This window comes from Phaseolus vulgaris, chromosome 3 (genome assembly GCF_000499845.2).
Source record: "Phaseolus vulgaris cultivar G19833 chromosome 3, P. vulgaris v2.0, whole genome shotgun sequence".
Lineage (NCBI taxonomy): Eukaryota > Viridiplantae > Streptophyta > Magnoliopsida > Fabales > Fabaceae > Phaseolus > Phaseolus vulgaris.
In genome coordinates this window covers 40125185-40139250 of record NC_023757.2, presented here as the reverse complement: position 1 = coordinate 40139250, position 14066 = coordinate 40125185, and the positions used below count along the sequence as shown (strand labels likewise).

At 25.7% G+C, this 14066-nt stretch overlaps 2 protein-coding genes across 2 annotated transcripts; one reads left to right on the top strand and one right to left on the bottom strand.

Annotated features, from left to right (window-relative positions):
* Positions 1-3329: 3329 nt before the first annotated feature.
* LOC137807655 (oleosin G) lies at positions 3330-4355 on the top strand. Its single transcript, XM_068608395.1, has one exon. The coding sequence runs from the start codon at positions 3557-3559 to the stop codon at positions 4037-4039; it is 483 nt and encodes a 160-aa protein (XP_068464496.1). The 5' UTR covers positions 3330-3556; the 3' UTR covers positions 4040-4355.
* Positions 4356-13607: 9252 nt separating this feature from the next.
* LOC137805630 (uncharacterized) lies at positions 13608-14066 on the bottom strand. Its single transcript, XM_068605571.1, has one exon. The coding sequence runs from the start codon at positions 14064-14066 to the stop codon at positions 13608-13610; it is 459 nt and encodes a 152-aa protein (XP_068461672.1).

The window sequence follows — 14066 nt, the reverse complement described above, 5'->3', positions numbered from 1 at the left end:
TGTATGTTATTTTGCTGAGATTTTAGAATAAACCTTTATAATTTAACGAAGGTTAAAAGGACTTTTTGAAATAAACTTTTTGAAATTTAATGAGGTAACACTTGGAACTTAATGAAGGTTAAAAAACTTCAGTTAATTAAATCAATTCTTAGAGTTACGTTAACCTCCATTGCATAACTTATTTTAAAGTTTTTTTTCTTGTAATGATTAAACTCCATTTATAAAAATATGAAATTTTTTTCAAACTTTGTTTTCTTTTTATTGTGTTATGCAATATTGAGACACTTACACCTCTAATATAAATATCGGAATGGAAAAATAATTATATTTATTAGTAAATATTAATATAAAAAAAACATCAACATGTTATGCGTATTATGTTAATAATTTCCTATAAGATACAAATGATTTAACATTAAGATAACGCATCAAATTGATAACTATAATAACATAATTATTATTAATAATAATAAGTTATTAAAAAAAATAAGTAGAAGAATATTAAAATGCAAAGTGTGAAGGAAGAGTGTATATATAAATATTAAAGTGTTTATGCTTGCGTAGCGATTATGTTTTTGTTTGATTAATTTCTACTATATCCAACATATCAATAGCGTATTTTTTAAGAAAAGTGCTTAATTTCACAATTTTTTTTAATTATTTTGACAAAATAAAATCACAATGTTATGATCGGTATTAAGAAATTTGTTAATTTATTAATTAGTGATATGAATTATATTTTAGTTATATATTAAATAGATAATTTAGAAGCTAATTTCTTAATGTATTTTAAAATTTTGACCTTTTCAATTTGTTTATTCTAACTTTATTTATAGGATATTTTTATTGCTGTTGCATTATCAAAAGTAAAAAAAAAGAAAGGAGATGGTGAATTTTGTAGATCAATTGAATTTGAATCTTGATAAGTATATATTATTCCTTATCAAATTTTTAATTCTTTTTCTTTCCCTCTATGAGTGGATTTTAAAGAGAGATGTTATTTGTATATAGTAGTTGGCGTATTTAGATTTCCCAATTGGTTGTTGAAAGTGCTGAGAAAATTTAAGTCATGTAGGTAGTTAATAATGACATCTACATAATGATTTGATTGTTAAATGTGTGTGAATGTTATAGTGTAATATGTATATAAGATAGGATATATACATATTTACATATATGAAAATAGATTAGAATATATGTTAATTATATTAGATATTATTATTGTTTTAAAGAAATTTAAATGGTGTTTTGAATTAATGGGAAGGATAAGGTTGTTATTTCTTTAGTTTTTTTTATCTTAAATTGAAGAATATTGTTTTAGTTTTTTTTTATCTTAAATTGAAGAATATTGTTTTTGGGTTGAGTATCGTTTAAGCGATATTATATTGTTTAGGTAACACTCAAGTGATATGTAATAATTATACTAATCGTTTAACATTATTCAATTCATAGTGTGGATGATGAAGCGATGGAGGGTATGGCTCAAGTGACCGATTGTAGGTTGAGCGAAAGAGAAGTTGAGACAACTCTCTTCTATGAAAAACTTGGAGATTCATGCATATGTGTTAAGGTACTTAAGTGAGGGATGATCACTCAATTGCCAGTGAAGAAGTGGTCGAATGTTTTAAAACTTGTTAGAGGATTACCAACACATGTACAACACTTAAGCATTGACAGGATGCTCAAGTGATGAGCACTCAAGAGACAAGTTGGCATTGGAGTGAGGAGAGTACATAATTGAATTCTACTTGTAAGTCTCATCTCACTTAAGTGAAAAATGGTTGTTCAAATATACATATATGAGATTATATACCGTAATATATTTACTTTTATTATATGTTGTGTGACGAGTACCCTCTCTGAAGTGATATGTGTGGAGAAATGTACAAAATTCATTAAATAATTAAAAATATGTTGATTTATAATACATATTAAGATCTTAGGTTGTGAAAAACTAAAGAGCATACATATATCATATTTAGATAAGTATTTGTATGAAGTGTCTTGGATTAAAAAAAAGTTAGTTATATGTATAAAGTACCTTGAATTAGAATAAGTATATGGAGAATGTGTTTAATATTAGTGTATCTTTTAAAAAATGTATCTATATACCTATATAAAAAAGAACAATCTCCTCGTAACCATTTTTTGTTGTACACATTTACTTTCCCATTTTATTTTTATACCAATATTTTATTTTATTATTTTGGAAATATATAATAAGAGATTTTTTTGGCATTCCTGTAATTTTTTTATATTCACTTTTATTTTTCTATTTCTATCATCTAAAAACCAAACTTAACTACCTTAGAAATTCACGTTCTCACTAATGTTTAAAAAATGAAAATTATGATTGCAAAATGTGTGAAAAAATTGAATGGTAAAAATAGTGACATCTGAATAATTTAGAGAAGAAATGTACATCTAATCCTAATTATTTTATTTCACATCCAATTTTTTTGTTTGTTTTTTATAAAATTAATATGGTATAAACATCCAATTTTAACAATAGAAGAGAGATAGAAATATATAAGAAAAGAAAAACAAAATAGATCTTAAAATTAATTCATTTAATGATTCTTTTTAGAATTTTAACTTTTCAAATTATTTTTAAAAAAAATTATTTTATTAAAAAATTATAACAGATGAGCTCATCTCTTTTAAAAAAAATCATAAATTATCAATTTTATAAGTTCTTATAACAAATAATTATAATACATACTAATATATAAATAAATTGTGTAGTTGGATTTTACTAAATAATTATAATTATTAAATAATAAATTTTGTTATTATAATAATTAATTAATATTATAAATTAAAATATAATTTTTAAATATATATAATCATGATTAAGTTATTATCATATATATATATATATATATATAACTATTAAGTTAGTTATATTTTCATCATAATATATGAATAGAGGTAGATATACAAGATTTCTGTGTTTTTTTTTATATTTATATTTATTAAAATGAATTATAAATTTATACCGAAAGTGTGCCAGTAATAATATTTTTATTCAATATTTAATATTAAATATAACTATATAAATAAATAAAAAATATGATCCTATTTTGACTAGTATGTATTGTTTGATGATTATATTCTCCTTGTTAACATATAGTTGTTTAATTTGGTGAGCAATGAATTAAATATTATACATATCACAACATGAAAACAAATAATATTAGAGACAGTAAAGTCAGAAAATAGTGAATTGAATAAAAAAAGAGCTTTAATGTGAATTGAATAAAAAAAAAGAGTTTTAATGTGTAAAAAAAAGCTTTAAACGGTGGATAATCTAAAAATGAAAATAAAAAAATAGGAAGATAGTAGTATTAGAAAGAAGTAGGTTGTTGCAGAGAAAAAATAGAAAAGAAAAAGTCTGAATCCTACACGTATCCTCTTGCATGTCACCAAAATAGAACTCTCTCTTTCCCACACCACACCTCTCCTTCATTACCTCTCTTTTCCCTCAATCACTCCCTTCTCTCTCTCTTTCTCTCTCACACACACAACACAACGCAACACATCCAAACCTTCAGGCATGGCGGACCAATATCCTAGGCCGGCCCAAGCCCAGGCCCAAACACCCTCCCTCTCCGCCGCTTTCCTCCGAAAGCTCCAAGACCGGGCCCCCAACTCTGCCCACCTGGGCGGCATCCTCACCCTTCTCGTAACCGCCTCCGTCTTTCTCCTCCTGGCGGGACTCACCCTCACAGGCGCCGTTCTCGGCCTCATCTTTTTCACGCCTCTCATCATCGTCTCAAGCCCCGTGTGGGTTCCAGCTTCCATCCTCTTATTCGTAATCACCGCAGGCTTCTTCTCCGCCTGTGGATTCGTGGTTGCACTTGTCGCCGCCTTGTCCTGGATGTACCGCTACTTCAGAGGGCTGCACCCACCCGGTTCCGACCAGGTCGACTATGCCCGGAGCCGCATATACGACACCGCCAGCCACGTCAAAGACTGCGCCAGAGAATACGGCGGCTATTTGCAGAGCAAGGTCAAGGATGCAGCCCCCGGCGCGTGAGGGACCCACCCGATTACCATCCGAATACGGTGTGTAACTGTGTAACTCAACTATCTTAACTTTTGCTATTCTTATGGTGCTGTCTGTGATGTGTTTGTTCCCTCCACGTGTATCTTTAGCTTCATCTGAGTGAGAATCACCCGCCACGTGTCTGTTTCCGTCTGTCATTGTCGGTTATCCTTTTCCTTCCGTTTTAGAATTCTCAATGCAAAATGTAGTTGTTAGTTATAAACTTGTAATTTTGGTCTCTTGTTGCTTTTACTTTCATGAAAAGTTGAAAACAATGAAAATAAAGAGATATAGAAATTAATTGGAAGGAATGTGTATGATCACAGTTTTCTTTCCATTGCTAGGATAAAACTCTCTTTTTATATGTTGATGGAATTTATAATTATTAGTTACTTCAAGCTAATCATTATTCAACAAAAACATCAATTACAGATTTTATCGAAAACAGATGTGGTATAAATTGGCATGAATTGAAAGCAACCTTCGAAACTTTTTCATTGTTTTTTATATTATTAATATTTTCTAATATGTCACTAGATTTTGAATTAATTAATGGCATGTGCATATCAATTTTTACACCAGCATAGTCTCTCATATTTGAGGTAAGATGATTACATCTAATATTAAGAATATCATATTCATATCATTAATAAATTTTGAATATTAACAATAATTTTTTATTTCCATCAGAGCTAAAAAATATTTAATCCAGAATACATAATAAAATTTTATAGAATGGTAAAGAGAAATAGAAAATGGAAGAGAGAGAATGAAAGTATAGGAAAATATTTTTAAAAAATGATGATATTCACATAAAAAAATCTGCACATCAAGTAAAATTAAATGTTCTAGTAATGTCCCATAAAAACTGTTTTGATGGTGTCCCCAATCATGACATTGGAGCCAAGATTTCACATAACTTATTATGGTGACGTTGTATAATTATGTGTCATATTGATGATCATAATAATATGTAATTAAAATACTAAAAAAAAAATCTTACTTTTCAAAATTAAACGATCTGAAAAACTCAATATTATATTTACCAATCAAGTAGTTTCTACTTTTATTATTTTATTTTTAATAATATATTTTATCTCCCTATTTTCTTCCACTATCAAACACTATGCACAAACATATGCACATTTCAACCTCGAAGCTACAATATTGGCACTTTGAGGATTTTAAAATTCGATAAGTTTTGTATTCTTTAATTATTTCATTTTCAAAGGGTCTTTGTTGTATCTGGGAGTTTGTGAAACATACTGTGCATAAGTTTTTAAATGTACCTGTTACAACCTTGTTTGTATTTTTAGTTAGTGTTTATATCTCATTCCGTAATGGTACTCATTAAACTCGTGTTAACTTTAATGTCAGATAAAAATATATTTTAAACTTGTCCTAATCTTAATTAACTAGCACAAACAAACACATACGTAAGAGTGAAACACATTCTCAATAACGAAAAGAGGTTAGATTTGCATAATATAGTATGTTAAAAAAAGAAATTAATGTCTAGTTTGATTAATTAGTTTAGAGGCTTTTTCTTTTTTTTAATCTGATTTGGCCTTTTAAAAAATCTGACATGATTTATTAATTTATTTAGAAATCCTTTTCCAATTTCAACATACAAATAAGTTAATAATCTAGGTTGATATAGTCCTACAACGTAAACTTAGCAAAATATAATATACATATAAATTTTAATATATTTAAATAAATAAACAAATCACCCCATTTAGATTATTATGTTTTTATTAGTTTAGGCTTAGTGTATTAAATAGGTGTTTTTAATAGTCTAAGCCTGGAACTTTTACTAAATAAGTAAATTAAGACTTCGAATGAGTGAGGTCATATTTGCCTTCATGCATATGGGATACTAAACATGTGTGTCCATTTGTATTTCATAAATAAAAATAGTTACCCCTACCAAACTGTCAAAATGGATTTTCTCCATTAACAAAAATAATTCTTAAAACAGTTTTAAGTTGGATGAAAAATAATTATAATTTAAATTGAAGCAAACTATTTTTATCTTGGTATCTTTCAACTTATAAGATTAGCTGGACTCTGGTTTGTAAACATATATACCAACTAATTTATAAAATATTAATTATATTTTAAAAATCTATATATTTTAATAAAAATATTTATTAGATCATATGTATGTATTATGACTTATACATGAAATAATTATATTTAAAATTAAAAATAATTTCATTGATATAATTCAAATTTTAAAAGTACATTTTTTAAACTTTTTTAAAGAAATTTAATCGATTGAAATGATTCGTAAACTTAAGATTGGGTCGGACTAAATAAATATGGGTTTAATTATACCAACTAAACCGAAGTTTATTAGGTGGGCCATGAAACTAGTCCGCTTAACATTTCTATATACAAATGAATATATATATATATTAAAAAAATAAAAACCAATTTTAGATAAAAAGTAATTTGTTGTTATAATGATTAAATTAAAAATTATTTTAGAAAATAACAAAATTATTTATTTTTAAAATAATTTTTATTATTGATAAATAATTTATAAATTAGTATCTAATTAGCTATAAGGTTTTTGTTACTAGAATTTGAGTAATTGATATTTAAAACTTTGATAGTTAATAGATACTAATTTAAAAAATATTTATCAATAATAAAAATTAATTTAAAAATTAATAATTTTTTTAATTTTTAAAATAATTTTTAGTTTAATTATTATAATAATTAATTATTTTTGTCTTTAAAATTGATTTTTATTCAATAATTTTCTTGTAATAATATTATAGAACAAGTTTTCATTTTTATTTTCTCTCTCTATATAGTTTTTTTTTCGCATGCAATTACATGGATCCATTGTCCTATTATAACTTAAATGTAGAAGTGTGGAAACATGTCAACTTAAGGCTTTTTCTTCATTCACCCCGTTATTACCAACTGTACTCCCATACACACGCCACCCTTGTCATCACTATGCCATTTTCATTGTATTGTTCTATCATGTATATTTTGAAAATTTTATTTTGGAAAGCTGGTCTTGGAACACAGTTTATGTGTTTTAAAAAATTTGTTTTGAAAAAGTCGTTCTAGAATTATAATGTGTGTTTTGGAAAATTTATTAAAAAAATTATTTTGGAAAGTGTATTTAATGTGTTTTGAAAAGTATGTTTTTAAATTTTTATTATAATATTTCAATTTTTTAATTTAAAAATCATATTCTAAAAATTTAAAAAGTTTTTTGTTTTAAAAAATTTCCAAAATAAATAATCCATAAATAATTTTTACAAAAATATAATTTTAAAAAGTATGCGAGTGCAATTAAAAAATTACAGGCATAAAAAAGAAAAGTCTCAACCTAAGTTATAAGCTTTAAAGGAGTTGAGACCATTTAATTCCCGTGAGTCATGAAATCTTATATCTGATTTAGATTGCTAATATAAATTAAATTTTTTTAAATTTGAACAATTAAACTTGTCAATGACGTTTCTTTATCTGTTTTAAAAAAGTTATCAATTTTTTCATCAAAATATTCAATAATTCAAATACAGATAAAGAATAGAAGTATATATTAACATAATATAATACAGTCATTTTCATATTTAAAAGGGTTACACGTGGCAATGTTTGGTAATAACAGTAATCATAAGAATATTATATTATTATTATTATTATTAGCTGAATCTAAAAGCAATATTCACAACTACACAGTAGTGTCAAAGTTTTGAACATTTGACTTATCTATGACTATGACTGCTGAATGGGTCAGACACAAGTTAAAGTCAACTACCGTGTTTTAAACTTCATATTTTTATTAATGTTTTTTATATTATGATTATAAATCACGTGACCGATTCAACCTAAAGTTTCAAAAGTAAGGTTCAAATTAAATGATAAATTGAATACCTTGTATATTAGAAGATCTACAGCTTAAACAGGAGTTCATTGAATACAAAACAATCAAAAAAAAAAAAAAATCCTTAAACAAAATATTGAAGAGTTGAATTTGTAAAAGTTAAAAGTCAACGTCACTTGAAACTGGAAAATAAAACCAATTTTGTTTGCGCATTTATTCTGAGAATAGATAGTTTAATTTATTATATTATTATGTAAATATGTTTGACAATTTCGCAAAATTTATCTTAAGATTTGATTTGAATTATAAGTTATAATAATTTTTTTAACTTAACATTTTAACTAAAATTCAAATAAAAATTAATACTTTGACACGAAAAATACCCATCTTACAATTCATTATAATGTTATAATAATATATCAAGATTTTAAGTAAATAAATAAATAAAATTAAAATATTACTATTTTAAATTGTCAAATGAATTTTATTTGAATTGTCAAAATATCACCACCCAATTCAAATATACACTGCCAATAAGAATAAAAAAACACTTTTTCTAAGTTATATTTTTGAGAAAAAGTTATACAATAGAAAGTATAAATCGTAGCAATTTTTCTTTTAATTTCTAATAAGTTTTACATTAAGGTACAATTTTTATGATTTTTTTCGAATTTATTTAGAAGAAATTTTGTTTATAAATACAAATTTAGTCTTTATTATTTATACTAAAAGTTGGGATTACAAATATAACATTAATTTTTTATTTAAATTTTGGTCATATATTAATTCTTTAAAATTAAAGGTGAAATCTTATTAAAAAAAGTAATTAAGTCAAAGTAATCTTACAATAAAATTAGTTAAAATATTATAATTTATAACTTTCATTTTTTATATAAATAATTATTACAATTATAACTTTTATTATTAAGTAAAAATAGAACAACATTTAGTAAACTTCAATTTCAATGAAAGATAAAAAATTTGTTGCACTTGTTTATCAATGATGATTTCATTTATTATCAAAGAGATTTATACTCAATTAAACTTGTTAGTAATATTTTTTTATTTTTTATTTTGAATTCAAAAGCCAATGAAAATGAGAAAGTTGTTAAACAACATGTAAAAAAATATCTATAAATTTATTATCTTTAAATTTTTGGTAAGAAGTAAAGTCAGGTAATGTTATAAAAAAATTCTTATTTAATTATTTATATTTGTTTAAAGTAAACTAAATTTGTATGTTGATTTTTAAATGAACGATGGTTTTTTAATTAAACTCTAGAGATTGAATTGGGTTAAGTTTTTTTCTGGAATTAAGAGTTGATGTACAATATTTTGATAGATGATAGAATCGTGATTTTATTAGTCATACCATTAGGTAGTATTTAAGTTATAATACAAGTATAAATATGTAAAAAGATGAAAATTGGTTTTGGGACAATATTTGTGTGCAATTTGCTAATTTATTTTTTATTTTTTTATATATATTGTTTAAGTGTCAAGTAAATGTTTGAGTTACTTAAGCGATTGGAATACATGAACTTAACTTTATCGCTCAAGGTTTAAATGATAATGTTTTTTTGTCTCTCAAATTATGATTTGCAGCTCACGCAAAAGAGGTATTGAAGTAATTATCTCTCATCTCAAGCTTTCGTCGTTTAAGTGACAGGTGATCACTCAATTGGTAAATAGTTGAACTTTTTGTGGTGTTTTGAAACTTCTTAGCTCACACACCAAGTCATGTTGTTCGAGCATATAGTGAAACTTGAACAATTGTTAATTCTCTTTCCTTTAAAGTTGGTCATTCAAGCAATAATAGAATGCTCAAGTAGGAGAGGTTAAACCAATTATCTCTAATCCATAACTAGTATCTCTTAAACAATATTAGTTCGTTTAAGTGATATGATTGGTAACTCGAGTCACACAGTTCTACAACTTAAGTGGTTAGTTTTCCCTAATTTAGTGAAGACATATATATTCGAGCGTGATAATATCTTTTATACAATATAATATTGTTTCAGTGAAGTACCTGTAATGTAGTGATATGATATGTTGATGACGTGGTGTTTATAAATTGAAATTGTTGATATATAATATTTTGTGTATGTAAATACAAGTTGTAATCAAAGATATAGTACTAAGATTTTGATGTGGAGTGAATATTAAATGTTTAAATTGTATTATATTCTAAATTTTTATTAACATAATAAGTAGAATTTCCATATTAAACTCAAACTAATATTGTTTTGTAAAACAAAATACAATTTAACTAAAAAATTGTCTCATTTAATCATTGAATAGAAATTAAGATATGCATATATTTTGAGTCAAATTTGGTTTGAATTGGTGATAATTTCAAAAGTTTTTGGAATGAGTTGATACTTTTTTTGAAGCATCACTAGATTAAATAAATTCTAAGTTTCTTTGAGAATTTTTATTTTTTATATAAATTATTTAATGAATTTAATTATATTTTTATAATGGAGCATAGTGAATTCTCACTACAAGAAATTTCACATAATATATTGTTCTCGAATAAAATAATTATGGTTTATAAAGTTTTAGTTTATCTTAATTTTATATAAATATATTTATTTTAATGTTATATTATGATTTTAATTGTTCTCTTCGATGAGAACTAATTATGTTATAAATAGAGTTAAGATTTAGTGAACGAGTGATTAGCGATTTATTATCGTCAAATTTGTTGGAGATCTCATGTATATTAGAAATAAAGATTTGTTTATAGTACATAACTGTTTGCAAATTTTAACTTATAAATATTCATTTTTTAATATTGTATCATAATCATTTAGAGATTATCTAAGTAAATCTCATCTCATGAGTCAGTTTTATAAAGTTGAGTAAAATTTAAGTTCACTTTCTAATAAAATTGTCAACCGCATATTCATTAATGATAAATAACTCCACCTTATAAATCAATTTTATAATATTGAATTAGACTTAAAATTCACTTTCTAATAAAGTTAACAACATCATTTTCATTAAAGTAAGAGTACAATAAAATAAAATAAAAATATAATATTAAATGAGAGATTAAAGAAATATGCAAATATCTCGACACAAAATATTACACTCCTATTTTATCTTAGGAAACTGTTCATGTGAGTTATAACTTTAACCAATATAAAAAAGTTTTTTTTTTATATCAATTGAAGTTATAATTAGCATAATTTTATTATTATTTACTATTATGTAACCGACTTTATTGCTATGACCTATGTATCATAGATACGGTAACGAGTACTGACACGATACGGATACGGACACGGACATACGTATAATCTCTAAAATGTAGGACACGGGGACACAAATCTATATTATATAATTTTGAATTATATAAATTGAAAATAAATATTTATGTGCAAAAGTATGTTTCAAATTCTTTTGGGAACAGAAAGATATTTTTCATGACTAGTTCAAAAGAATTTGTTCATTATTTTTATAATCATAATAAAAATTTATACAATAAATTTGAGTTTTTAGAAAATTATTGTATTTATACCTTTTAAAATTGTGTTAGAACCGTGTTAGAATTTTAAAAAATCCAACAAATATTTTTTGAATTGAACATTTCAAGTGTCCTACGAGTGTCAACACCGATACGTATATGTCCGACACGGATACGCTTATTTAAGAGAAGTGTTTGAGCTTCCTCATAACTGATGAATAGTACATTGAAGAAGTGAGGTAATACGTACTTAGTATATTTATATAGTGTATATATTGAATAATGGAATATATGAATGAGGTATTCAGACTTTTGTAATAACTTCTCAATTAAATAAATGAAAATATTAAAGAGTAGAAAAAAAAATTGATGGAAGTTTTTTGTAGATGAAAATTCACTAAAAAGAAATTTAAATTGATAACGAAATATATTTTGATATAGAAAAAAACTTTAGTCTCGGATATTTAAATTGAATATAGTATATATTCTAGAATTCGTGTAGTTTTTAAGTTTTTTTATTTGATACTTTGTTATTTTATCTGTATTATAAATGTGTTTGATTATTTTATAAAATAATCGGTATAATTCATATGTATATTTTCTTGAGATAGATTCCCCTGTTTGTAATTGTTTTATATTACTAGAACAATTTAGCGGCAAGAGTAAATTACATTTAGTGAATCATTTTATAATTTTTTTTGTTCAATTTATTTTATAATTATTTTAGAAAATAAGCTAATTAATTTTTTACTGAAAAATTACAAAAATAAATAAATAATATCACAACCTATACATGGATATGGTTATAAAATGTAATGGCTTATTGAGTTATTATTTAATGTGGGGAAAAAATAACAGAATAATATATGTTACTCTTAGTTAATGAAAATATTTTTTTTTTCTTTGGCAACAATGAAAACATTAGTCAAACTTTTTAAGAATATGATTGATAAAATTATAAGGATTAGATACTTCAAACAGATAAAAGATGAAATTCATTAATCAGGGATATGATACAATTAATAAAAAATAAAACAAGTCAATTAAGACTAAATCATAAATTTATGTAATGATTGAATGGAGTAATAATTATTGCTCTAAGAAAGGAAATGAATTAAAAATAGAGAATTCAGTGAATAAAAAAAACAATTCAAACATGGAATGGAAATATTAATTAGAACAGTTGAATAGAGACATAATATGAACAAAATAAAGTCATGAGAGTTATTAACAATTAATAAAACATAAAACTAATAAATTAAAAATAAATTATACAATATAATGCATTTAATCCACATAAATGATACAGTATTAAATTGGTTTAGTTATTTTTATTTTGTTTCCAGATATGGAGATTATTGAATGGCATTTGACAAAATCTTCCATTGTCATTGTGATCCAACTGAATTCGGATTAGACTTAATCAAATACACTGTTCCATTTTTTTATACATATCTTACACGCAAGGGAATCACCAAATCTATAATTAACTAAAATCTTGTTCTTCATTCTTTTGAAGTTATGTTTCATTATATTAATATGTGTCTATCTCTATTTTATGTGTTTGTTGCTCTTTCCATCCCTGTCAATTATTATACATAGCTGCCAAAACCAACGAAAAAGAAAACGGAATTTCATAAAACATTCTCTGTTTCTTTTTACATCATCATCATCATCTCATAAAGCTGCATCGTATCTCCAAATTATATTTTTTGCTTCTGTTAATTAATTAAACTATATTTTAATTTACAACCATATATATATATATAAAGTCTATAATTCAGTTAAATCATGTAAAATATTGAGAATTTGATCAAAATTACATATTTTTTAAAATTAGAAGACTAAAATTAGGAGTAAAATTCGTTAGATTTTTTTTTAATATATGAACTTTAGACAGAAAGTAAAGGTTATTTTTTTCAACAAAGATATCTTCAAAAGAAGTGCAGAAATATTTTGAATAAAACTCTGTTGAGTAAATATGATGAAACAAAACCCTAATAACATCTGTTGACTACTTGATATGGTAAAATGAAACCTAACAAGTTGTAATTTGATCTGAGACGATTAAGCAGAAGGAGGCTGCTCAAAAGTGCAAAAACCAAAACCCTGTACAAATGTTTTTACCAACGAAAACAAAGCAACCACCTACGACTACAACGCTAACAAACACTGATATGAAAATCAAAACTAAAACAAGAGAGACGCGCCGCGTGTTCACAGTGAAGGAAGATTCAGCGGGTATGTTGAGGAGTGCGGCGCGTGAGGTAACCGGGCAAGGGGCTGGCGCGTGGCGATCTGAGAGGGATTTCGCTCAGCTGTTTCCCGTTTCCGTCGTAGTAAATAACGCCGGAGAAATCTAACGGCTCGCACTTGCCACCCATGAGAATCTCCTTCTGCCAAACGCCGCCGTTTCCCCACCCTCCGTTCTCTTCCGCCACGCTGCTCTGCTTGCTGTTACACTTCTTGTGGTTGGGAGCGAACGGCAAAAGCGCTTTGTTGCTTATGTTGCTGAGAAGCTTCTTAGGCCTCGATTTCTGCGACTTAGGATCCATTCTGCAATCATCGTCCTTGCTCCGCTTCAGCTTGCGGGCGGCGCGCTTCGTCAACAGCGCGAGGATCGCCGTTATGGTTACGATGAAGCCGTGGGTTTGGCGCTTGGTCGAGTCGGAGGTTGCAGTTTCCTCAACCAT

Excerpts from the sequence above, each read along its gene's own strand:
- LOC137807655 (XM_068608395.1), top strand. The coding sequence starts at position 3,557 with ATGGCGGACCAATATCCTAGGCCGGCCCAAGCCCAGGCCCAAACACCC.
- LOC137805630 (XM_068605571.1), bottom strand. The coding sequence starts at position 14,066 with ATGGTTGAGGAAACTGCAACCTCCGACTCGACCAAGCGCCAAACCCAC.